Source organism: Chiloscyllium plagiosum, unplaced genomic scaffold (assembly GCF_037043375.1).
Source record: "Chiloscyllium plagiosum isolate Xiang-an unplaced genomic scaffold, Cpla_swu_hap1 HiC_scaffold_13, whole genome shotgun sequence".
Classification (NCBI taxonomy): domain Eukaryota; kingdom Metazoa; phylum Chordata; class Chondrichthyes; order Orectolobiformes; family Hemiscylliidae; genus Chiloscyllium; species Chiloscyllium plagiosum.
Genome location: NW_028270151.1, coordinates 5,393,794 through 5,419,459, shown reverse-complemented (window position 1 = coordinate 5,419,459; position 25,666 = coordinate 5,393,794). Strand labels below are relative to the sequence as shown.

Here is a 25,666-nt window from a genome sequence, read left to right as displayed (position 1 = left end):
GTCCATCCAATGTGACAAAAGTTAGCATATTTTTGCCTCAGTCAGTCAATGGAACTTCCCAATACACTTAGACATGTCAATCTTTGTAAGAAATTGTGTTTGGAATTGGAAATGAATTCCCCTTTGTTACAGCATTGACTTTGCAATACATTCATTTTGTAACTCATTTGGTTTTGGCACCATCACAATCGGTGATCTCTAGTCGTTATGATTTAGTTCAGTCATGTCATTGTCTGTTCTGAAATGTTACCGCATGGGTAAACACCACCCCCCCCCCCCCCCCCACCGCCCCCCCCCCCCCCCCCCCCCCCCCGCTAGTTTAAACCTGCAACACAGAAATGATTTAACCCATGCTGTGATTTAGTAAAATTCAAGAGGCCAAGAACTATCCTGAAATGTCACTATTTAAAGTAAAAAATTAACAACTTTATTTTTTAAAGTCTAACAGAGAATAATTAACTAACAACTATTTACAGCTCCATTCTCTAACCTATCTTATACCTTCCCCTCTACAATACAGGTCTGATAAAACCCCCAACTGAAGTTGTCAGAAAAATTTAAATTTCAAAACCAGCCAGCTGTCAAATCTTCTATTTGTATCTTCCTCTGTCTTCTTTTCTCCTTCTAAGGGATTTCTGTTTCATGGATCATTGAAAGATAAAGGTACCTTTAAGCGAGCTATTCTCTGGCAGTCTGCATGTTTTGGTGGTTTGGCAGTTCTCCTCCAACTGTTCAATTTTTTTTTGGTTTTATACCCCAAAGCATCAGGTCATTTCATTGGTTTAATATTGTCAAAATACTAAATTGAAACTTGATTGGAGTTTGGTATTTTGGGACATAATTTAAACTGCGTGGCCGAATATGAATTTGTTTTGTCTCATAGCAACCCAGCTGCTGGACCAAATGTTGCATTTTAAATTTTCCAGCACTCTATGTGTTCCTCTAAGTCCTTGTTAGCTTTCAATTCTCTCAAAGGTACAGTACCCCTTATACCTTCATAACAGAGGTTAATTTGTTCCCTCACTTCAGCAAGGTTGAAGAGAATCTAGTTTTATGGGCAGTTCTTCCTCCATATTAGCATATGTATTAGCAAAGGCATATTTTCTATACTATTCACAAAAATCAATTAAACAGTCTATAATTGGTTTTGTAAGTCATTCAAATTGTTTTCCAGAAAATAGCATAAACTCCCATGAAACTTTTTAAACACTTGCGCATTATCCAATCTTGTTACTCAAAATCAACTATTGAATTTTCAATTTCTCCAATCATTCCGATGTTTTTATTTCACTCCCTATTGCTTTCTCCACTATCCACGTTTCTCCTGACTACCCTCCTATCACAATATCTGTTGAACATATTTACATGATACACTTTCTCATTTTTCCGTCTGTCGAGACTACCTAATTTACAGGATGGAGTTTTCAATTCAATAAACTCCAATGTACCTTGCTTTTAATAGTTTCTGAGACACAGTTACTAACATCACAACTCCAGTAAACACATTTTGAAATTTGGCATGCATAGCTGTTATTTATGATTTGGTTAACACTTTTCAAACTGAATTTGACCAATTCACAAGCTTTTGTTCATTTCCCTCTGAAACTTGAAACATAGGTTGGGAGTCTCTGAACTTTAGTTTATAAGTGTGCCTTTAATCAATTTAAGGGGTCCTCTCATTTCATGTCTATATCAGTTTAAAAGGACTATATCCTCTTGATTTAGTAGGGACTTCCCTAATGTCAAACTGTAACAAGGGAATTCTTTTATCCACACCATTAGGGTTCTCTTGGGAATACATTATAATCATGGTCATTAAATTTGGAAACCAATTTTCAAGCTGAATCTGGAGATGATGGATGATAAGCCAGAGAGGTTAATTGCTCACTTTTTCTTCTAATATTTGTGACATAAAATCTGAACCTTGACCTTATTGCATTTCTTTAGGTAATCCATGTAGAGTCATAGAGTCATACAGCACCAAAACAGACCCTTCAGTCCAAATCACTGACCAGACATCCCAATCTGATCTAGTCCCATTTGCCAGCACTTGGCCCATATCCCTCCAAACCCTTCCTATTCACATACCCATCCAGATCCCTTTTAAATGTTGTAATTGTACCAGCCCCCACCACTTCCTCTGGCAGCTCATTCCATACACACACCACTCTCTGTATGAAAATGTTGCCCCTTAGGTCTCTTCTAAATCTTTCCCATCTCACCTTAAACCTATGCCCTCTAGTTCTGGACCCCTCCACCCCAGGAAATAATCTTGGCCATTCACCATACCCATGCCACTCATGATTTTATAACATTCTGTAGGATCACCCCTCAGCCTCCAACACTCCCGGGAAAAAAGCCCCACGTATTCACCTCTCTTATAACTCAAACCCTTCAGTCCCACAACTGTGAATCTTTTCCGCATCCTTTCAAGTTTAACAACACGATGAGTGACCAGAATTGTACACGGTATTGTAAAAGTGGCCTCACCAATGTCCCGTACAGCTGCAACTTGACATCCTAACTCCTGTATTCAGTGCTCTGACCAATGAAGACAAGCATGCTAAACGCCTTCTTCATCACCCTGTCCACCTGAGACTCCACCCCTGCACCCTAAGGTCTCTTTGTTTGTCAACACTCCCCACGGCCCTATCATTAAGTGCATAAGTCCTGCCTTGGTGTGCCTTACCAAAATGCAACAACTCACATTTATTAAAATTAATCTTCGCCCCCCCAGTCCTCAGCCCATTGGCTCATCTGATCAAGGTCCCATTGTACTCTGAGGTAACCTTCTTCACTGTCCATTACACTGCCTAGTTTGATGTCATGTGCAAACTTACTAACCATGCCTATGTCCACATCCAAATTATTTACAAAGATTTTCACTAGTATTTCCACGACCATTTCTGCATCATTTTTTTAAAAAGTCATTGTTTCAGGAAATTTTATTGAACCATCCATAATTGTTCAAAGAAACTGGTCCCCAATCCTGGCTTTAGTTGAGCTCTTACCTCAGCACAGTGGCTCAGTGGTTAGCACTGCTGTCTCACAGTACCAGGGAGCTGGGTTTAATTCCAGCCCTGGGTGACTGTATGCATGGAGTTTGCATGTTCTCCCTGCACCTATGTGGGTATCCTGACAGAATGGCTGGCTCTCTCAGTTCAGCCTTCGTCAATAATTTCAAGTTATATCCTGTTATGTCTTCTACTCCCAGAACTGTCTTAGCTACTTCCAAAGCCATTTTGAAATTCCAATCTGTGTGATACATTTCACCACAACATTCCTCTTCTATCTTCATCACTTCCAAATACTTGCCTCTTGGGGTGGCACGGTGGCTCAGTGGTTAGCACTGCTACCTCACAGCACCAGGGACCAGGGTTTTATTCCCACCTCGGGTGACTGTCTGTGTGGAGTTTGCACATTCTCCCCGTGTCTGTGTGGGTTTCCTCCGGGTGCTCCGGTTTCCTCCCTCAAACCAAAGATGTGCAGGTCAGGTGAATTGGCCATGCTAAATTGCCCATAGTGTTAGGTGCTTTAGTCAGGGGTAAATATAGGGTAGGAAAATGAAGGGCTTTTGCCCGAAATGTTGATTTTCCTGCTCCTCGGATGCTGCCTGACCTGCTGTGCTTTTCCAGCACCACTCTAATCTAGAAACTGATTTCCAGCATCTGCAACCCTTGTTTTTACCTAGGGGAATGGGGGTGGGTGGGCTACTCTTCAGAGGGTCAGTGTGGACTTGTTGGGCCGAAGGGCCTGTTTCCATACTGTAGAGAATCTAATCTAAAAGAGACACAAGTCTCTCTTAAATTCAACAAACATCTATCCTCCCAAAATCCACTCTTTGTTACAAGCCGAGTTGTTTGAAATACTGACTACTTCAAATCCAAAAATAAAACCTGGCCTGAAAGATCTTAAGTTTATTTTTTATTGTTAGTAAGCATGATGGTTAGTTACTGAAATACATGGGGCTGCGAGTGTTCTTCAATATATGAACACAAGTTTATTACTTAAGAAAAAAATACAAGTACATGAAATAACTTTTAAAAATTCAACATAAACAACAAAGCAAAGTTTCCCATCCATTACAGACACACAGATCTCAGAGAAATATCATTCCCATCTCAACTCTATCCTACACTCAGCAGTATAAGCATTCCATCAATTAATACCACAGGGATCCTGATAGACACTTGACTGAATCACATGCTTTCTTAGAAATGGTGTGCTTAGGTAACTGTTCCAAAAGGCCTTTCAAAAAATATCTAGATACAGTCAAAGAACTGAACCAAAATTCATCAACCTCTATTTTTAAAATCCAAATTCCAAACGTGATAATAACATCTGATACATCTCGATCACATCAGCTAGGATAAATTTATTTGAAATGCAATTCATTCTCAGTTCATGTTTCTCTTGACTGTTGCTCCTATGACAAGATTCTGAAGTAAGTTGTGACATCTAATTCTTTGGGGAAGTTTACAGTGTAATTTTACACATTAAGACAAACAGAAAATTCTGCAGATGCTGGAAATCTGAAATAAGAACAAAAAAGGCAGAAAAACTCAGCAGATCAGACAACATCCAAGGAGAGAAGACGCAGTTAACATTTCAGACCTGAGCTTTTCCTGCTTATATGATTCTTATTCAAATGATATATTAGCCAGAAAGAAAATACGTTTATCCCCATAAAGAAACATGAAACGCTCAAATATTAAACTTGTCTCACCTAATCCTGGAAAGAAATGTCAGTTCTAATTATACCATTTCAAATGTGGAGAGGAATTGATATTTTAGTATTTGAATGTGTTATCTCCAGTTCCTAAAGAGCTGATCCCTGATTAAAGATCATTAATGTAAGAGGTGCAAGTTTCCATTGCATCACATCCATTCACCATGTGATTTACCATTTGTGCAATGAATGTAGATATCACAATGAAGTTCGTTCAGACTGGGAATTGAAATGCCAATCACTTTGCAATTCACTGTTGGGTGGCTTAATTATTTCTGTTGAAATGAAGCCTGCTTCGTGTAATAATTTTAACAAGTTAATTTGCATTTTAAGCTTGATTTTACCAATTCTGTTCTCAAACAACCTTAATATTGAATGTCTTTTTTTGGGGGATATGCACCTACACCAACAATCATTCTCTCTCACCTCCTCTAGATTCTTCATTGTCATTTGTTGACCCAGTGTTGCTGGACAGCTTGGCTGTAGAAGAGACCACAGCTTAATTTAGTCTCATTTTCACTTGATTTCTGTGTGCATGGGCCATCTCTGGTTAGGGACCGGGGAGAGAAACATGGCCCACTTTACTTTCCTTCAATGTTGTGCTGTTTGAAACATTGGTGAGACAAATGCAGGGTTTTGTGCCATTTTCTGACAGACCATCATTGATAGGCGAAGTGAGGACTGCAGATGCTGGAGATTAGAGTCAAGACGAGAGTGGTGCTGGAAAAGCCCAGCAGGTCAGGCAGCATCCGAGGAGCAGGAGAATCGACGTTTCGGGCATGACTCGAAGGTCTAAGCAATGAAGGCAAGCATGCTAAACACTTTCTTCACACTGCCTCCCCCCCGCCCCCACCCCCCCCACCCCCACCGTCTACCTGTGATGCAAACTTCAAAGAATTATGTAACTGCACCCAGAGGTGTCTCTGTTCTATCACACTATCCAGGGCCCTATCTTTAATTGTATAAGTCTTGCCCTTTGTTTGTTTTACCAAAATGCAATACCGCGCATTTATCCAAATTAAACTCCAGCTGTCACTCCTCTGGCTGTTGAGCCAATTGATCAAGGTCCATTTGTAATTTTAGACAACTTTCCACACTGTCCACTGTACCACCAATCTTGGTGTCACTAGCAAACTTGCTAACCACGTCTCCTGTATTCTCATCAGCTGTCAAAAACTTAGGAGTGTGCACCCCAGCAAATGTCATTGTGCAATAGTCTGCTAAACATGGCCTGAGAGAGTCGGGATAAATTGCAGGGTGATATTCCCTTGCTTTCAGTTGCCTCTCCTCCCCCTTTCATAACCCCTACAAAAATACAAAAACACCGAAAATGCTAGAGATGCTGTTGGCTGCATCTGTGGACATTAATGCTTCGAGTCAAGAATGTCCCCTCTTTGATTCCCAAGAAATGTCACATGGGACTCAAACTGTTAATTCTGCTTCTCTTTTCCCAGATGCTGCCAGACCTGCTGAGTTTCTCCAGCATTCTGTGTTTGTCTCAGATTTCCAGCATCCACTGTACTTTGCTTTTATTTAAGATCAGGCTTGCACTGGGTGTACAGAAAAGAAATAGAAACATAGAAACATAGAAGATAGGAGCAGGAGGAGGCCCTTCAGCCCTTTGAGCCTGCTCTGCCATTCATCACGATCATGGCTGATCATTCAACTCAATAGCCTAATCCTGCTTTCTCCCCATAACCTTTGATCCCATTCGCTTCAGATGTTATATCTAGCTACCTCTTGAATTCAACATTTTGGCATCAACTACGTCGAGTGGTAATGAATCCCACAGGCTCCCCACTCTTTGGGGGAAGAAATGTTTCCCCATCTCTGCCCTAAATGGTCCGCCCTGAATCCTCAGACTATGGTGCCTGGTTCTGGACATACCCACCATCGGGAACATCCTCCCTGTATCTACCCTGTCACTGCACTCCCTCGAGGGCAAAAGTATCCTTCCTCAGAAAAGGAGGCCAAAACTGCATGCAATATTCTAGGTGTGACCTCACACATGCCCTGTGTGATTGCAACAACACATCCCTGCTCCTGTAATGGAAACCTCTCACAATGAAGGCCAACATCTCATTTACCTTCTTTACCACCTGCTGCACTTACATGCTTCCCTTCAGCGACCTGTGCACAGGGACACCCATCCCAACTTGCAGCCATTCAGGTAGTAATCTCCCTTCTTAATTTTGCTTCCAAAGTGAAGAACCTCACATTTATACCAAAATATACTGCATCTGCCATTGATTTGCCCACTCACCCAACCTGTCCAGAGCAAGCTGACGGATCTCTGCTTCCTCGTCACAGTTCACAATCCTCCCACCCAACTTGGTATCATCTGCATATTTTGAGATGTTACATTTTGTTCCTTCGTCCAAATGATGAATGTATATTATGAGTAGCTGGGGTCTCAGCACTGATCCCTGTGGCACCCCACTAGTTACTGCTGGCCAATTTGAAGAGGACACATTCATTCGTACTCTTTGTTTCTCTCTGCCAACCAGTTTTCTATCCATCTCAATAAATCTCCCCCAAACAACACATGCTTTAGTCTTGCACAACAACCTCTTAGGCAGAACATTGTCAAACACCTTCTGCCAGTCCAAATATACCACATCGACAGCCTCCCCCTTGTCAACTCTACTGGTTATATCTTCATAGGATTCCAACAGATTCATTAAGCATGATTTCCCTTCATAAATCCATGCTGACTCTGTCTGATGCTGCCACTGCTTTCTAAATGTTTCTATAACGTCCTTCATAATGGATTTGAGAATATTCCCCACTACCGATGGTTAGGTTTACTGGTCTATAATTCACAGGTTTCTCTTGACCTCTCTTTTTGAATATTGGGGTAACATTAGCTACCCTCCAATCTTCAGGGACTGTACCAGAGTCTATAGAATCCTAGAAGATGATCATCAATACATCCATTTTTTCCAGAGCTACTTCTGTCAGTAAGCTGGAATGTAGATTATCAGGCTCTGGAGATTTATCTGCCTTCAATCTCCTCAATTTTCCCAGCACCATTTCTCTGCTAAACAGGTAAAATCAGCATTGTATCGGGTATACAGGTAAGACATACCATGCTGTAGCATCAAAGTACTGCATACTATATTTGTGTCATAAAATATTTACATATCTTGTCAAATTCACAGAGACATGTGATCAATTCACATTATCAGGATAGGATGAGTCTTAGACCTATATTGCTATATGTCCCTTAAGAGACGCGAATTTTTACATTTTTGATGTAACCAACTTATGAACGTTTTTTTGATAATTTGTATATCATATTGGTCAGTAATTCACACACCAATTAATGATGATCTGTATATTCACAGATGGTTACAGGGAATGAAGCTTCTTATTTTGACACAGGTAAGGATTGTTTCATGAATAACAATCACCATCTTGTTATACAATAAAAGACAGAGAAAGTCACTTGAACATTAAAAGAATCCTTAATCATCAGTACGGTGCTCTGTAAATTTAATACCTAACATTGAGCTATTGTCAATCTGTGAAATGTAATCAGACCTATTGTTTATTTCTCCACTTGAATTAAACTGAATTCAATCCTGCTCCACCTGCCACCTCATTAACCAGGCAGCGGCTGCTCCCTGGAGACTGGCTTTGAGCTTCTGTCGCATAAACTCAAATTTAGGTCAATCAATCCATAGGTATCTACAGCAACAGAAAATTCTCTCCCGTCTTAATCTGGTTGATTGGAACCAAATGACGAACTAAGTGATGATAAGGTTGAGGAGCTGGTTTTAAAGGCCGCGCCTGTATTTTAACATATTATCCATACAAGCACCAAATAAATCCCAATTTGATTTATAAATATCTAATTTTGGAAAGGAACAGAAACCATTCTTCAAATAATCAAGTTAGCTGTCAGGGTGTAGGTGTGACCTTGGATCTCTCAAAGGAACCAAATTCAACAAGCTGGGAGGTCATGTTGCGGTGTACAGGACATTGGTTAGGCCACTTTTAGAATACTATGTGCAATTCTGGTCTCCTTCCTATCGGAAGGATGTTGTGAAACTTGAAAGGGTTCAGAAAAGATTTACAAGGATGTTGCCAGGGTTGGAGGATCTGAGCTACAGGGAGAGGCTGAACAGAGGCTGGAGGGGGAGGGGGAGCAACCCGAAGTCGTGGTCCACATTGGCACCAACGACATAGGTAGGAGGAGTGCTGAGGATGTTAGACAGGCTTTCAGGGAGCTAGGTTGGAAGCTTGGAGTTAGAACAAACAGAGTTGTTGTCTCTGGTTTGTTACCCGTGCCACGTGATAGAGATTCGAGGAATAGGGAGAGAGAACAATTAAATGCGTGGCTTCAGGGATGGTGCAGGAGGGAGGGGTTCCAGTTTTTGGATAACTGGGGTTCTTTCTGGGGACGGTGGGACCTCTATAAACAGGATGGTCTACACCTGAACCTGAGGGGAACCAGTATCCTTGGGGGGAGGTTTGCTAGTGCTCTTGGGGGGGGTTTAAACTAACTCGGCAGGGGCATGGGAACCCAGATTGTAGCTTCAGGGTGCAGGGCCTGGAGTGTAGGGAGGTGAGGAACATGGCATCAATTTCCAAGGAGGGTGCCTGTAAACAGGGAAGTGGCTTGAAGTGTGTATACTTCAATGCAAGAAGTATACGAAATAAGGTAGGTGAACTTGCAGCGTTGGTTGGTACCTGGGACTTCGATGTTGTGGCTATTACGGAGACATGGCTAGAACAGGGACAGGATTGGCTGTTGCAGGTTCCGGGATTTAAATGTTTTAGTAGGGTCAGAGGTGGGGGTAAAAGAGGGGGAGGTGTGGCATTGCTTGTCAAAGATAGTATTACAGCGGTGGAAAGGACGATGGATGAGGACTTTCCATCTGAGGTAGTTTGGGCTGAGGTTAGGAATAGGAAAGGTGAGGTCACCCTGTTAGGAGTCTTTTACAGGCCTCCTAATAGTCCTAGAATCATTGAAGAAAGGATTGGGAACGTGATTCAGGAGATGAGTGACAGTAATAGGGTGGTTGTTATGGGGGACTTTAACTTTCCTGATATTGATTGGGAAAGCTATAGCTCAAGTTCGTTAGATGGGTCAGTGTTTGTTCAATGTGTGCAGGAGAGTTTCCTGACACAATATGTAGACAGGCCAACAAGAGGTGAGGCCATACTGGATTTGGTTCTGGGTAACGAACCAGGCCAGGTGTTAGAATTAGAGGTAGGTGAGCACTTTGGGGATAGTGACCATAATTCGGTGATTTTTACACTCGTGATGGAGAGGGATAAGTGTGTACTACAGGGCAAGAATTATAGCTGGGGTAAGGGAAATTATGATGCGGTGAGGCATGACTTAGGATGTGTGGCTTGGAAAAGTAGACTCCAAGGCAAGAGTGTAAATGATATGTGGAACTTGTTCAAGGGGCAACTATTGAGTGTCCTTGATAATTATGTACCTGTCAGGCAGGAAGGAAAGGGTCGTGCGAGGGAGCCGTGGTTTAATAAGGAATTGGAAACCCTTGTTAAATGGAAGAGGGCGGCCTATCTCAAGATGAGACGTGAAGGTTCAATTGGGGCGATTGAGAGTTATAGGGTAGCCAGGAAGGACCTGAAGAGAGAGCTAAAAGCAGCAAGGAGGGGACATGAAAGGTCCTTAGTAGATAGGATTAGGGAAAACCCTAAGGCTTTCTATAGGTATGTTAGGAATAAAAGAATGACTAGGGTAGGAATAGGTCCAGTCAAGGATAGTAGGGGGAAGTTGCGTGTGGAGGCGGAAGAGATTGGGGAGACACTGAATGAATACTTTTCTTCAGTATTCACTCAGGAACAGGGCATTGTTGTCGATGAGAATACTGAGGCACAAATAAGTAGAATGGATGGCTTTGAGGTATGTAGAGAAGAGGTGTTGGAAATCCTGGAAAAGGTGAAAATAGATAAGTCCCCTGGGCCTGATGGCATTTATCCTAGGATTCTCTGGGAAGCAAGGGAGGAGATTGCAGAGCCATTGGCCTTGATTTTTATGTCCTCTTTGTCTACAGGAGTAGTCCCAGAAGACTGGAGGATAGCAAATGTGGTTCCCTTGTTCAAAAAGGGGAGTAGGGATAGCCCTAGTAACTATAGGCCGGTGAGTCTCACTTCTGTTGTGGGCAAAGTCTTAGAGAGAATTGTAAGGGATAGGATTTATGCACATCTAGATAGGAATAATGTGATCAAGGATAGTCAGCATGGTTTTGTGAAGGGCAAGTCGTGCCTCACAAACCTTATTGAATTCTTTGAAAAGGTGACGAAGGAGGTTGATGAGGGGAAAGCGGTAGATGTGGTATATATGGATTTTAGTAAGGCGTTTGATAAGGTTCCCCATGGTAGGCTACTGCAGAAAATACGGAGATATGGCATTGAGGGTGAGTTAGAGGTTTGGATTAGAAATTGGCTGGATGGAAGAAGACAGAGGGTAGTAGTTGATGGCAAAGTTTCTTCATGGAGTGCCGTCACTAGCGGTGTTCCGCAAGGATCTGTTTTGGGACCATTGCTGTTTGTCATTTTTATAAATGACCTGGAAGAGGGGTTAGAAGGTTGGGTGAGCAAGTTTGCGGATGATACGAAAGTCGGAGGAGTTGTTGACAGTGAGGAAGCATGTGGCAGGTTACAGCAGGATATAGAGAAGCTGCAGAGCTGGGCAGAAAGGTGGCAGATGGAATTCAATGTAGCTAAGTGCGAGGTGATTCACTTTGGGAAGAATATCAAAAAGATGGGGTACTGGGCTAATGGTCGGATACTTGGTAGTGTGGATGAGCAGAGGGATCTTGGTGTCCATGTACACAGATCTCTGAAAGTTGCCACCCAGGTAAATAGTGCGGTGAGGAAGGCATATGGCGTACTGGCTTTTATTGGTAGAGGAATTGAGTTCCGGAGTCCTGAGGTCATGATGCAGTTGTATAAGACTCTGGTACGGCCGCATCTGGAATATTGTGTGCAGTTTTGGTCGCCATACTATAGGAAGGATGTGGAGGCATTGGAACGGGTGCAGAGGAGGTTTACCAGGATGTTGCCTGGTATGGAAGGAAAATCGTATGAGGAAAGACTGAGGCACTTGGGTCTGTTTTCACTAGAGAAAAGAAGGTTTAGGGGTGACTTGATTGAGGTGTACAAGATGATTAGGGGGTTAGATAGGGTCGACAGTATGAACCTTTTCCCGCGTATGGAGTCGGGTATTACAAGGGGGCATAGCTTTAAATTAAGGGGGGGTAGATATAGGACTGATGTTAGGGGTAGGTTCTTCACTCAGCGAGTCGTTAGTTCATGGAATGCCCTGCCAGTAACAGTGGTGGACTCTCCCTCTTTATGGGCATTTAAGAGGGCATTGGATAGGTATATGGAAGATAGTGGGTTAGTGTAGTTTAGGTGGGCTTGGATCGGCGCAACATCGAGGGCCCAAGGGCCTGTACTGCGCTGTATTCTTCTATGTTCTATGTTCTATAGGCTGGGGCTGTTTTCCCTGGAGCGTCGGAGGCTGAGGGGTGACTTCATTGAAATTTATAAAATCATGAGGGGCATGGATAGTAAATAGTCAAGGTCTTTTCCCTGGGGTGGGGGGAGTCCAGAACTACAAGGCACAGGTTTAAGGTGAGAGGGGAAAGATTTAAAAAGGACCTAAGGGACAACCTTTTTGCACAGAGGGTGGTGCGTGTATGGAATGAGCTGCCAGAGGAAGGGGTGGAGGCTGTTGGAATTGCAACATTTAAAGGGCATCTGGATGGGTACATGAATAGGAAGAGTTTAGAGGGAAATAGACCAAGTGCTGGCAAATGGGACTAGATTAATTTAGGATATCTGGTCAGCATTGGTGAGTTGAACTGAAATGTCTGTTTCTATGCTGGACATCTCTATGACTCTATGACTAAGTACCACAAATGATTAGGAAAGCAATTGGAGCTTTGCTATTCATTTCAAGGGGAAATAGAATCTAAAAGTCAGGGAATTTTATAGCATCCATACAGTGTGTTGGCGAAACCACATCTGGAGTACCACGTAGAGTTTCTATCTCCTTATTTGGAAAGTGACTTTGGAAGCTATTCTGAGAAGGTTCACTCAACTCAGCCCTGGAATGAAGGTCTTGTCTTGTGAAGAAACGTTAACCAGAATTTACCCATACGCATTGGTGCTTCGGTGGGTGAGAAGTGACCAATAAGATCTTGAGGATTCTGTAACCAGTGGTTTCCAGGAGGATGTTTTATCATGGAGGAGTCTAAAACAAGGGGGGGTTGACATTTCAGGTCGGGACACCTGTCCTAGTAAAGGGGCCTGACCCGAAACCTTGACTCTCCTGCTCCTCCGATGCTGCCTGACCTGCTGTGCCTTTCCAGCTACACTTTCTACCGACTCTGACTTCCAGCATCTGCAGTCCTTGCGATCTCTAAAACAAGGGGATATGGTTTCAGATTAGGGTCTTGCTTTTCAGACAGAGATGAGGAAAACGTCTTGTCTGAGGAGTTCATTCAAGAATGGAATTTTCTGCCCATGAAAATAGTGAGGGCTGTGTTTTCAAATGTATGCAGGGCTGAGTTAGAGCGGTATTTGATAGACACAGAGTGGAATGTCCTGGTGGGTACATAGACACAGAGTGGAGAGTTCTGGTGGATACATAGACACAGAGTGGAGGGTTCTGGTGGATACATAGACACAGAGTGGAGGGTTCTGGTGGGTACACAAATACAGAGTGGAGGGTTCTGGTGGGTACACAGATACAGAGTGGAGGGTTCTGGTGGATACATAGCCACAGAGTGGAGGGTTCTGGTGAGTACACAGATACAGAGTGGAGGGTTCTGGTGGATACATAGACACAGAGTGGAGGGTTCTGGTGGGTACACAGACACAGAGTGGAGGGTTCTGGTGGGTACACAGATACAGAGTGGAGGGTTCTGGAGGGTACACAGATACAGAGTGGAGGGTTCTGGTGGGTACACAGACACAGAGTGGAGGGTTCTGGTGGGTACACAAATACAGAGTGGAGTGTTCTGGTGGATACACAGACACAGAGTGGAGGGTTCTGGTGGGTACACAGACACAGAGTGGAGGGTTCTGGTGGGTACACAGATACAGAGTGGAGGGTTCTGATGGGTACACAGACACAGAGTGGAGGGTTCTGGTGGGTACACTGATACAGAGTGGAGGGTTCTGGCGGGTACACAGATACAGAGTGGAGGGTTCTGGTGGATACACAGATACAGAGTGGAGGGTTCTGGAGGGTACACAGATACAGAGTGGAGGGTTCTGGTGGGTACACAGACACAGAGTGGAGAGTTCTGGTGGATACTTAGACACAGAGTGGAGGGTTCTGGTGGGTACACAAATACAGAGTGGAGGGTTCTGGAGGGTACACAGATACAGAGTGGAGGGTTCTGGTGGGTACACAGACACAGAGTGGAGGGTTCTGGTGGGTACACAAATACAGAGAGGAGGGTTCTGGTGGATACACAGACACAGAGTGGAGGGTTCTGGTGGGTACACTGATACAGAGTGGAGGGTTCTGGCGGGTACACAGACAGAGTGGAGGTTTCTGGTGGGTACAGGACACAGAGTGGAGGGTTCGGTGGATACACAGATACAAAGTGGAGGGTTCTGGTGGGTACACAGACACAGAGTGGAGGGTTCTGGTGGATACATAGACACAGAGTGGAGGGTTCGGTGGGTATACAGATACAGAGTGGAGGGTTCTGGTGGGTACACTGATACAGAGTGGAGGGTTCTGGTGGGTACACAGATACAGAGTGGAGGGTTCTGGTGGATACACAGATACAGAGTGGGGGGTTCTGGTGGGTACACAGACACAGAGTGGACGGTTCTGGTGGGTACATGGACACAGAGTGGAGGGTTCTGGTGGGTACACAGATACAGAGTGGAGGGTTCTGGTGGGTACATGGACACAGTGGAGGGTTCTGGTGGGTACACAGATACAGAGTGGAGGGTTCTGGTGGGTACATGGACACAGAGTGGAGAGTTCTGGTGGGTACACAGATACAGAGTGGAGGGTTCTGGTGGGTACACAGATACAGAGTGGAGGGTTCTGGTGGATACTTAGACACAGAGTGGAGGGTTCTGGTGGGTACACAGACACATAGTGGAGAGTTCTGGTGGGTACACAGATACAGAGTGGTAGGGTTCTGGTGGGTACACAGACACAGAGTGGAGGGTTCTGGTGGGTACACAAATACAGAGTGGAGGGTTCTGGTGGATACACAGACACAGAGTGGAGGGTTCTGGTGGGTACACAGATACAGAGTGGAGTGTACTGGTGAGTACACAGACACAGAGTGGAGGGTTCTGGTGGGTACACAGATACAGAGTGGAGGGTTCTGGTGGGTACATGGACACAGAGTGGAGGGTTCTGGTGGGTACACTGATACAGAGTGGAGGGTTCTGGTGGGTACATGGACACAGAGTGGAGGGTTTTGGTGGGTACACAGATACAGAGTGGAGGGTTCTGGTGGGTACACAGACACAGAGTGGAGAGTTCTGGTGGGTACACCGATACAGAGTGGAGGGTTCTGGTGGATACTTAGACACAGAGTGGAGGGTTCTGGTGGGTGCACAGACACAGAGTGGAGGGTTCTGGTGGGTACACAAATACAGAGTGGAGGGTTCTGGTGGATAGACAGACACAGAGTGGAGGCTTCTAGTGGGTACACAGACACAGAGTGGAGGGTTCTGGTGGGTACACAGATACAGAGTGGAGGGTTCTGGTGGATACATAGACACAGAGTGGAGGGTTCTGGTGGGTACACAGACACAGAGTGGAGGGTTCTGGTGCGTACACAGATACAGAGTGGAGGGTTCTGGAGGGTACACAGATACAGAGTGGAGGGTTCTGGTGGGTACACAGACACAGAGTGGAGAGTTCTGGTGGATACTTAGACACAGAGTGGAGGGTTCTGGTGGGTACACAAATACAGAGTGGAGGGTTCTGGTGGGTACACAGATACAGAGTGGAGGGTTCTGGTGGTTACACAGATACAGAGTTGAGGGTTCTGGTGGGTACACAAATATAGAGTGGAGGGTTCTGGTGGGTACACAGACACAGAGTGGAGGGTTCTGGTGGGTACACAGATACAGAGTGGAGGGTTCTGGTGATTACACAGATACAGAGTGGAGGGTTTTGGTGGGTACACAGATACAGAGTGGAGGGTTTTGGTGGGTACACAGATACGTACGGAGTGGAGCGTTCTGGTGGTTACACAGATACAGAGTGGAGGGTTTTGGTGGGTACACAGATACGTACGGAGTGGAGCGTTCTGGTGGTTACACAGATACAGAGTGGGTTGTGAGAAAGTAAGTGGGAATATGATCAGGGAAGAATGTGATCTCAAAGGAGCACAAGGGAGGATGGAGAACACTTAAAGAAGGTTCCATGTTGAGAGTTTGAGCAGGAAGTCAGCCTTAGAGAAAATTTGGCTGAGTGAGCACGTCACAAAGCAGAGAGATGCGATTAGATTGGACATGGGCTAAACACAGGAAAATAGGACCAGCTCAGGTTTGGAAACTTGGTTGGCATATCACTCATAGAATTCCATGCTGCACCGCTCTATGACTCTATCAGTTGGACTGAAGGGTCTGTGTCCGTACAGTATGACTCTATGACTCTAGATCGAGTGACAAACAAACCCATCAGCTCCATACGTTTGTGGGAGGACTCGGGGAAAACAGTTTCAAAAAACCAGTTACATTCTGGCATGATGCCAAAATAGTGAAACGGTTTGGCAGATAGACATGGATCCAATCAGATTTTATTGAAGATTGAATCAGCATAAAACACACGTGTGAAATTGTGTTGCAAAGTTTTAAATTTAAAGTTTTAACGACATGTTGCTTTTCTCATAACTTCGATTGTGATTTTCAACACTCAAATAATGACAAAACACTCATTATATAATCAGAACTTCCACCTGTTGGGAATCTCTTGTAGAAAGCAGAAAGGAATGTAATGAGCAATATAATGAGAGACTGAAATGTCACAGAGCATAAGATTTTATGAGTGACTGGATTTTATATCTGATAATTTATATTAGAGTAATGAGTAATTAGTTACTATCAGAGCAAACTAACTTAGTGCTGTGGATCTTACTGTACTCTTTCTAGTAATTTGCTTACTATCACGGATTCAGTACCATGGAAACAAGGAGAAGATTAAATATTCATATTGGCTAATTTAGCAAAGGGAGAGCTCCCCAGAACGCACAGATTGCCACATTAAATGCTAGTAGTGTACTCTTGATGTCTTTCTTCGTATTGAATATGGTGATACAAGTCTTTAGCTCAAGAAATCTGTGTGAAGTTCAATTATTCATATTGTTCCAGATGGGATAACAGCTCCATTGTTTGGACAATAAGATCTAATACTGTGACACAACATCAGAACCCTTCCTTTATTCCTGTTCCTTTACCCAGGAGTGGTGGAAAAAGGATGCTGGGAAGGTGACGGAGGAAGGCAGACTTGTATTTTGCCATTCTCCATTGTGTCCTTGCCTCAGGGTGCCTCTTCCACCTAAGAGGAGACAATGCTGTTGGGGTAATGTCATTGGATTAGTAATCCAGGTTACTGCTCTGGGGTCTTGCTTCAAATCATAGCTTTGTACTCAGTTAATGAATCTGGAATGTATTAGATATTTGAGCGATGGCTAAGCTATTATTTAATGTGCAATCACTAATGTCCTATAAATAAATCTGCCATCCTTGCCTGGTCTGGCCTATACGTGACTCCAGACCCACAGTAATATGGCTGTCCCTTAATTTCCCTCTGAATTGGCTGAGCAGATCTCTCAGGTAATTAAGGATGGGCAATAAATGTTGGCTTTGACAGTAATGCTTCCATCCTATTGAAGAATAAAGGGACGTGTGAAATAGTTCAAACCCAGAAACACACTGGCGGGGGCGAGGGGGGGGGGGGGGAACGCAATGTCTAGTGGTATTATTGCTGTACTGTAAACCAGAAACCCAGAATGTTATCTGGGGACCCGAGTTCAAATCGCATCACAACAGATGGTAGAATTTGAATCCAATAAAAATCTGGAAATAAAAGTCTAATGATGACCCGGAATCCGTTTTTGGGGGAAGATCCCATCTAATGTCCTTGAGGGAAGGAAACTGCCATCCTTACCTGGTTTGGCCTACATGTGACTCAGACCCACAGCAATGGGATTGACTCTAAATACCCTCTGGGCAATTAGGGATGGGTAATAAATGCTGGACTAGCCAGTGACACCCTCAACCCGTGAATGAATTTTTAAACACCATGTGTGCAAAGATAGACCGAATTAATGTTTCCTGTCTGGTATGATCACTGAATGAAATGGCTAATCCATTGAATTGATTGCCATGAGACAGCCAGGTTATTTTCTAACTGTGACCGAGGGTGGCACGGTGGCTCAGTGGTTAGTGCTGCAGCCTCACAGCGCCAGGGACCTGGATTCAATTCCAGCCTCAGGTGACTATCTGTGTGGAGTTTGCACATTCTCCCTGTGTCTGCCTGGGTTTACTCCCACAGTGCAAAGATGTGCAGGTTAGGTGGATTGGCCGTGCTAAATTGCCCATAGTGTTGGGTGCATCATTCAGAGGGAAATGGGTCTGGGTGGGTTACTCTTCGGAGGGTCAGTGTGGATGTGTTGGGCCGAAGGACCTGTTTCCACACTGTAAGGAATCTATTCTAATCTAAAGTTCCTGCCCAGTCCAATGCACATGGTCAGGTTTTAACAGATCTCCTCTGCCTAGCTGTTTTGTAACAGCTTGGTTTCTGCAATCATATGTTTCCTGTGTGATCACATGACACTACCAAGCCCTTTCACCTTCCAGCTGTGGTCAGTGGAGAGACAGTATCAAGAGCAGAGTCTGGGAAAGCCATTGGGCTGCCAATATGATGTCATCGGAGCGTGATGTCACAGGATATTGTCCAACCCATGATGTCATGGCTCCAGGAAGAGGAAGCAAAAACAGACAAACTTTCATTCCTGTATCCCTCAGCATTTTGCAGATTGCATTCCTTGCACTTGATGATGGTGCATGATTCTCACTGAACATGGTGCGATATTAAGGTGTTATCCTTAACTCTGTCCCAAACACCCAGCCTGATGTAGGCTACACATTGTCCCTCTATTTACAGAATAAAGTGCATCTCCTGCTGTGTTTTCCTTCACTCTCACATTGCAAACCATTCCCCCAAGTCCTGTAACCATAACCAAGATTATTGACAACGTTTGAAGTTGAATTCAACTTTTGATCATTTTGTATATAAGATCATTCCAAATAGAAACAGAGATAGATCATATGTTGTAGTCTGCTGGTACATTTCGTACCTATTGCTGATAGATGGTTTGCCGCTTGTTCACAAAACTGGAAGGCGTATTTGAAAGGGTTTTGAGAATTAGTAAACCAATTGGGTTTGTGGGATATCTACCACACTGCAAACCCTGCCTTGTAACACACCGAGCAGTGCAATTCCCCAAAGCCTAATATGAAATAAAACCACATGCTTCACAAACCGCCTTACTTCCCTCGTTGTCAACTACTGGAAATTTACACAACACGGGGGATTAATACAGAAGGAATATTGACAGCAATATATTGCAGCGTTTTCTTTCACTATGAATATATGATGGACTGCATCGATGAGTCACTGAATTTATCCAAACGCTGGGCAATGCTGAATAACTGATTTCCCTGTTAGAGCACCAAGGACAGAGTCTACATCTGGGTCAGGGATGCAAGAGGAGCTCAATTGCTGAACTGCATTGGAGCAGCTGTGGCTGTAAATGTCTCTCGTTACTGCATTCAACAGCAACTTGCATTGACAAAGCACCTTTGAAATACCAAAGCACCGATAGCCTGAGGAAATTCACTGTCAAGGCTTTCCACAGCAGCAAGGACGTTGGGAGAGAATCAGTGAGAAAGATAAAGATCTAAAATGGTATTAACAACATTCCAACAACAGGGGATTTCAGGAACCATACTGTTCACCCAGAGGGGAGTGGGGGTCTGGAATGCAGTGCTGAAAATGTGTTGCTGGAAAAGCACAGCAGGTCAGGCAGCATCCAAGGAGCAGGAGAATCGACGTTTCCTGAAGAAGGGCTCATGCCCGAAACGTCGATTCTCCTGCTCCTCGGATGCTGCCTGACCTGCTGCGCTTTTCCAGCAACACATTTTCAGCTCTGATCTCCAGCATCTGCAGTCCTCACTTTCTCCTAGTCTGGAATGCAGTGCCTGGGAGGGGAGTCACACCCTTTAAACAGTACCAGGATGAGCACTTGAACTGCCATGACATTCAAGCCTGTGGGCCCAGAGTGGGAAAGTGGGACTGCTGTAAATCTAGAACAGTCACCGGACCCGGAACTTTAACTCTGCTTTCTGTCCACAGATGCTGCCAGACCTGCTGAGTGTCTCCAGCACTTTCTGGTTTTGTTCAGATTTCCCGCATCTGCAGTCCTTTGTTTGACCCTAGAGTAGAACTTTGGCAGTACGGACTTGATAGGCCAAAAGGCCTCTCCTATACTCAGAGAGTAGAAAGGGTATGGAATGCTTTGTCTGCAACGGTAGTAGATTCGCCAAGTTTAAGTGCATTTAAGTCGTCATTGAACAGGCATATGGACGTACATGGAATAGTGTATGTGGGATGGGCTTCAGATTAGTATGACAGGGCAGCACAACATCGAGGGCCGAAGGGCCTGTACTGCGCTGTAATGTTCTATGTTCTATACTGTATGATCCTATGTTTGTATGAAGAAAGGCAAAGCATCCATGTACAATTGACAGCAAAACCCTGTAGTGGAGTTCTCTAATAATAAACTGACAAGTCAAATATAGTCAACTCATGGGAAAAGAAATGATGTTCAAATGTTTCTAAAATCCTTGAAAATGGGCAGGATGTGGGCTGGAGGGAGAGGAGGGGAGGGGGATTTGGTTAGTGGTTATGTAAAGTTATCCTGCAGTCTGCGCAATTCAAATATACACCAGAACCTGGGAAGTTACAGAGGTAAATAACTCAACTATCCGCAAAAGATATCATTTGTTGGCAAGTCACACGTTATTAATGTCAGTGTAGCCTTTCTGTGGGACCCCAGTGGCAGAAGCACACCAGGTATATGTGGATTAAACCACGATGTAGAGGTGCTGGTGTTCGACTGGGGTGCACCGGGTCAGGAATCACATGACACCAGGTCATGGTCCAACAGGTTTATTTGAAATCACAAGCTTTTGGAGCAGCGCTCTGAAATAAACCTGTTGGGGAGTAACCTGGTGTCATGTGATTTCTGACCTTGGATTAAATGAGTGACTGTTCTCATTGTCCTGAGGACAACTGGCCTGGGGAGGGCAGCACTGGTCTTTACTTGAAACAACTGGAATATTCCGCATATCCAATGTGCCGCACAGGGAACAGGGTTCCTAAGAGGAAGTTTGGCTACATCCTGAATCCTTCATCCTTCAAGATCCTGACACTTTCTCCTCCTGGTCTGCCCAGACTGAGAGAGTGCTGGATCAAAACATCGAGTATCCACAACTCTGAAACAGGGACGGAGAGCTGACAACTGTGAGTTGGCACCGTTGCCTGTGCTGTCCTGTGCCTGAGAGGTCGGAGGGTAAATCATGAACCCAGAGATAGGTAACAAGAGGCAGTGAAGGGCAGGATAACTGCCCTATGAACTTTGGCGAGATTCCTAATCCACCTGTTCAGTGATGCGACACTACACCTTGGGAGCAGGCAGGACTCAAAACCAGGTGTCCTGGCTCAGACATACAGACACTACCACCCCCATAAGCATTCAAGTACAGGGACCTTTGCTAACGAGCGTCATTATATGACCATGGTTTGGGATTGTTGGTTTTGAATACACAAGCCAGGTGGAGCCCCCACCTCAAACCTGCTGTTTCTCAACACAAGAGAGGGCTATTGTCTGAAATCTCAGAAATCTTCCTGGCCTGGGGCAGAAAGACCTCCTGCTGCCAAGGGGAGCTGCATTTGGGAGACAGTCACTTACAGGAACAGCACGATTCTGCAAGTATCCCTAAAGCAGGGAGGCTTGGGCAGCTCTGTCTCAGTCACAGAGCGAGAGAGAGAGAGAGAGAGAGAGCACCCGGGTCAGTGAAAACCCTTCGTCATCACCCCCCCCAAACCCCCCCACCCTCTTCCCCGGGGCAGGCTGTGCCCTTCTCTAATCAATGTGACCCAGGTCATCCACAGACTGACTCCATCTGACAGCCTGGGACATCGGGCAAAGGGGATACCACCCCAACACACACACACACACACACTCACAAACACACACACTGACACATACTGACTGACATACACATACACTGACACACACACTCACTGACATACACAGACACACACTCACACTCACTGACATACACACACACACTGACACACACATTCACACAATCATATACACACACACACATACTTATACACACACATACATACTTACACACACAGTCACAGACACACACACACATACACACACTGGCACACACATATACTTACACACAGTCTCTCACACACACACTTACACACAGTCACACACACACACATACTTACACACACACATACTTACACACAGTCACACACACTTACACACACACTCACACATTGACACACATACTTACACACACACATACTTACACACAGTCACACACGCACACACTGACACACACATATAACACACACACATAGACACACTGACACACACACATACTTATACACACACATACTTATACTTACACACATACTTACATACACATACTTACACACAGTCACACACACATACTTACACACACACATACTTACACACACTGACACACATACTTACACACAAACTCACGCACACACATACTTACACACAGTCACACACACACAGACACACACAAATACTTACACACACACACTCACAGACACATACTTACACACACACACACTGACACACACACATACTTACACATGCACATACATACTTAATCACACTGACACACATATACTTACACACACACTGACACACACAAACACACACAGTTACAATCACACACATACACTCACACACTGACATACACATTTACACTCACACTGACAAACGCAGACACACATACACTTACACAATGACACACAAATACACACTCAGACACACTGACATACAGACACACGTATACACACACACTTAAACACACACTTACACACACAGACACACTTATATACACAAACCAGCACACACACATTTACACACACACGCAGAACAAAAGGCACACACATAGGCACACACAGACACAGATGCAAAGAGAAACATAGCCCTGCCCATAGACTCACAGACACGGGTACAGGCACACTAACAGACACACACAGGTAAGGCACACACACAGGTACAGGCGCCCCCACAGACACACACATACACACACAGGTATTGGCACACCCACATACACACACAGATACAGGCACACACATGGACGGACATACATACACACAGGTACAGGTACACTCACAGAATCACACATGGACAGACACAGACCCTTCTCCCTCACACCCAGGAGTCTGCCGTCACCATTGCCTGCCCCCACCCCATGGTAAATCAGAAACACAGGTAACGGAGGTAGACGCTGGCACTTACCTGGCAGCGTAGTCCTGCCAATCCAGGGGGGCAACTGCAGTTGTACGACGCCAGTCTGTGTAACAAACTTCCACATGTACCGTTGTTGAGGCAAGACAACCTGACACATGGGTCCAGGGGAGCAGCATTGGAGAGGCACACCAGGGACACGGTGCCCAGGAACAGCAGCAAGGCTGGCATCTCAGGCTCTGGGGCAGGGGGGGGGGTCAGGGGCTGGTGAGGAGGGGGAGGCTGTCAGTGCAATTCCCCCTGACCCTTGTTACAGTGGCTCTGTAAGCAGGGAGGGTGTGAGGGGGTGATGGATATAGCCCCTGGCCCCTCACACACACACACACACAGAGCACCCGTGTGCTGGCGGACCGAGCGATCAGAGCCCGGAATGATCCCGACTGGAGGCAGGTGGATCCTTGTGGGATCGAGCCGCTGTCAGCTCTCCGCACGGAACCCGCTGCTGAATGATCACACAGCAGCGCAGGGAGAGAGAGAGAGAGGGAATGTGAGAGAGAGGAGGGGAGGGAGGAGGGAGGAGTGTGTGTGACACAGAGGGAGGGAGGGAGGGAGGGAGAGAGTGTGAGAGAAAGAGAGAATGACTGTGATACCGAGAGAGACAGCAGGGGGAAAGTGTCCCCGGCACAGAGTGGGAGAGACAGGGAGCTGTGTGTGAGACAGGGGGCTGTGAGAGACAGGGGGCTGTGTGAGACAGGGGGCTGTGAGAGACAGGGGGCTGTGTGAGACAGGTGGCTGTGTGAGAGACAGGGGACTGTGTGTGAGACAGGGGGCTGTGAGAGACAGGGGGCTGTGTGTGAGACAGGGACCTGTGTGAGACAGGGGGCTGTGAGAGACAGGGGGCTGTGAGAGACAGGGAGCTGTGAGAGACAGGGGGCTGTGTGTGAGACAGAGAGCTGTGAGAGACAGGGGGCTGTGAGAGACAGGGGGCTGTGAGAGACAGGGAGCTGTGAGAGACAGGGGGCTGTGAGAGACAGGGGGCTGTGTGTGAGACAGGGGGCTGTGTGTGAGACAGGGGGCTGTGTGTGAGACAGGGGGCTGTGAGAGACAGGGGGCTGTGTGAGACAGGGGGCTGTGTGTGAGACAGTGGGCTGTGAGAGACAGGGGGCTGTGAGAGACAAGGGGCTGTGAGAGACAGGGGGCTGTGAGAGACAGGGAGCTGTGAGAGACAGGGGGCTGTGAGAGACAGGGGGCTGTGTGAGATAGGGGGCTGTGTGAGACAGGGGGCTGTGAGAGACAGGGGGCTGTGTGTGAGACAGGGGGCTGTGTGTGAGACAGGGGGCTGTGTGTGAGACAGGGGGCTGTGAGAGACAGGGGGCTGTGTGAGACAGGGGGCTGTGTGTGAGACAGGGGGCTGTGAGAGACAGGGGGCTGTGTGAGACAGGGGGCTGTGTGTGAGACAGTGGGCTGTGAGAGACAGGGGGCTGTGAGAGACAAGGGGCTGTGAGAGACAGGGGGCTGTGAGTGAGACAGGGGGCTGTGAGAGACAGGGGGCTGTGAGAGACAGGGGGCTGTGTGAGACAGGGGGCTGTGTGAGACGGGGGGCTGTGTGTGAGACAGGGGGCTGTGAGAGACAGGGGTCTGTGTGTGAGACAGGGGGCTGTGAGAGACAGGGGGCTGTGTGTGAAACAGGGGGCTGTGAGAGACAGGGGGCTGTGAGAGACAGTGGGCTGTGAGAGACAGTGGGCTGTGAGAGACAGGGGGCTGTGTGTGAGACAGGGGGCTGTGTGAGACAGGGGGCTGTGAGAGACAGGGGGCTGTGAGAGACGGGGCTGTGTGTGAGACAGGGGGATGTGAGAGACAGGGGGCTGTGTGTGGGACAGGGGGCTGTGATAGACAGGGGGCTGTGTGTGAGACAGGGGGCTGTGAGAGACAGGGGTCTGTGTGTGAGAAAGGGGGCTGTGAGAGACAGGGGGCTGTGTGTGAAACAGGGGGCTGTGAGAGACAGGGGGCTGTGAGAGACAGTGGGCTGTGAGAGACAGGGGGCTGTGTGTGAGACAGGGGGCTGTGTGAGACAGGGGGCTGTGAGACACAGGGGGCTGTGAGAGACGGGGCTGTGTGTGAGACAGGGGGATGTGAGAGACAGGGGGCTGTGAGAGACGGGGCTGTGTGTGAGACAGGGGGCTGTGAGAGACAGGGGGCTGTGTGTGAGACAGGGGGCTGTGAGAGACAGGGGGCTGTGTGTGAGACAGGGGGCTGTGAGAGACAGGGGGCTGTGTGTGAGACAGGGGGCTGTGTGAGACAGGGGGCTGTGAGAGACAGGGGGCTGTGAGAGACAGGGGGCTGTGTGTGAGACAGG

General features: G+C 46.1%; 1 protein-coding gene across 1 annotated transcript in view; it reads right to left on the bottom strand.

Annotated features, from left to right (window-relative positions):
* The window catches only part of dner (delta/notch-like EGF repeat containing), a 318,647-nt gene extending 294,816 nt beyond the window's left edge, over positions 1–23,831 (bottom strand). Inside the window, exon 1 of the mRNA XM_087993300.1 lies at positions 23,362–23,831. Coding sequence (XP_087849426.1) covers positions 23,362–23,541 — 180 coding nt within the window. The 5' untranslated portion in view covers positions 23,542–23,831. The remainder of the gene's footprint in view (positions 1–23,361) is intronic.
* Between the last annotated feature and the right edge of the window lie 1,835 nt (positions 23,832–25,666).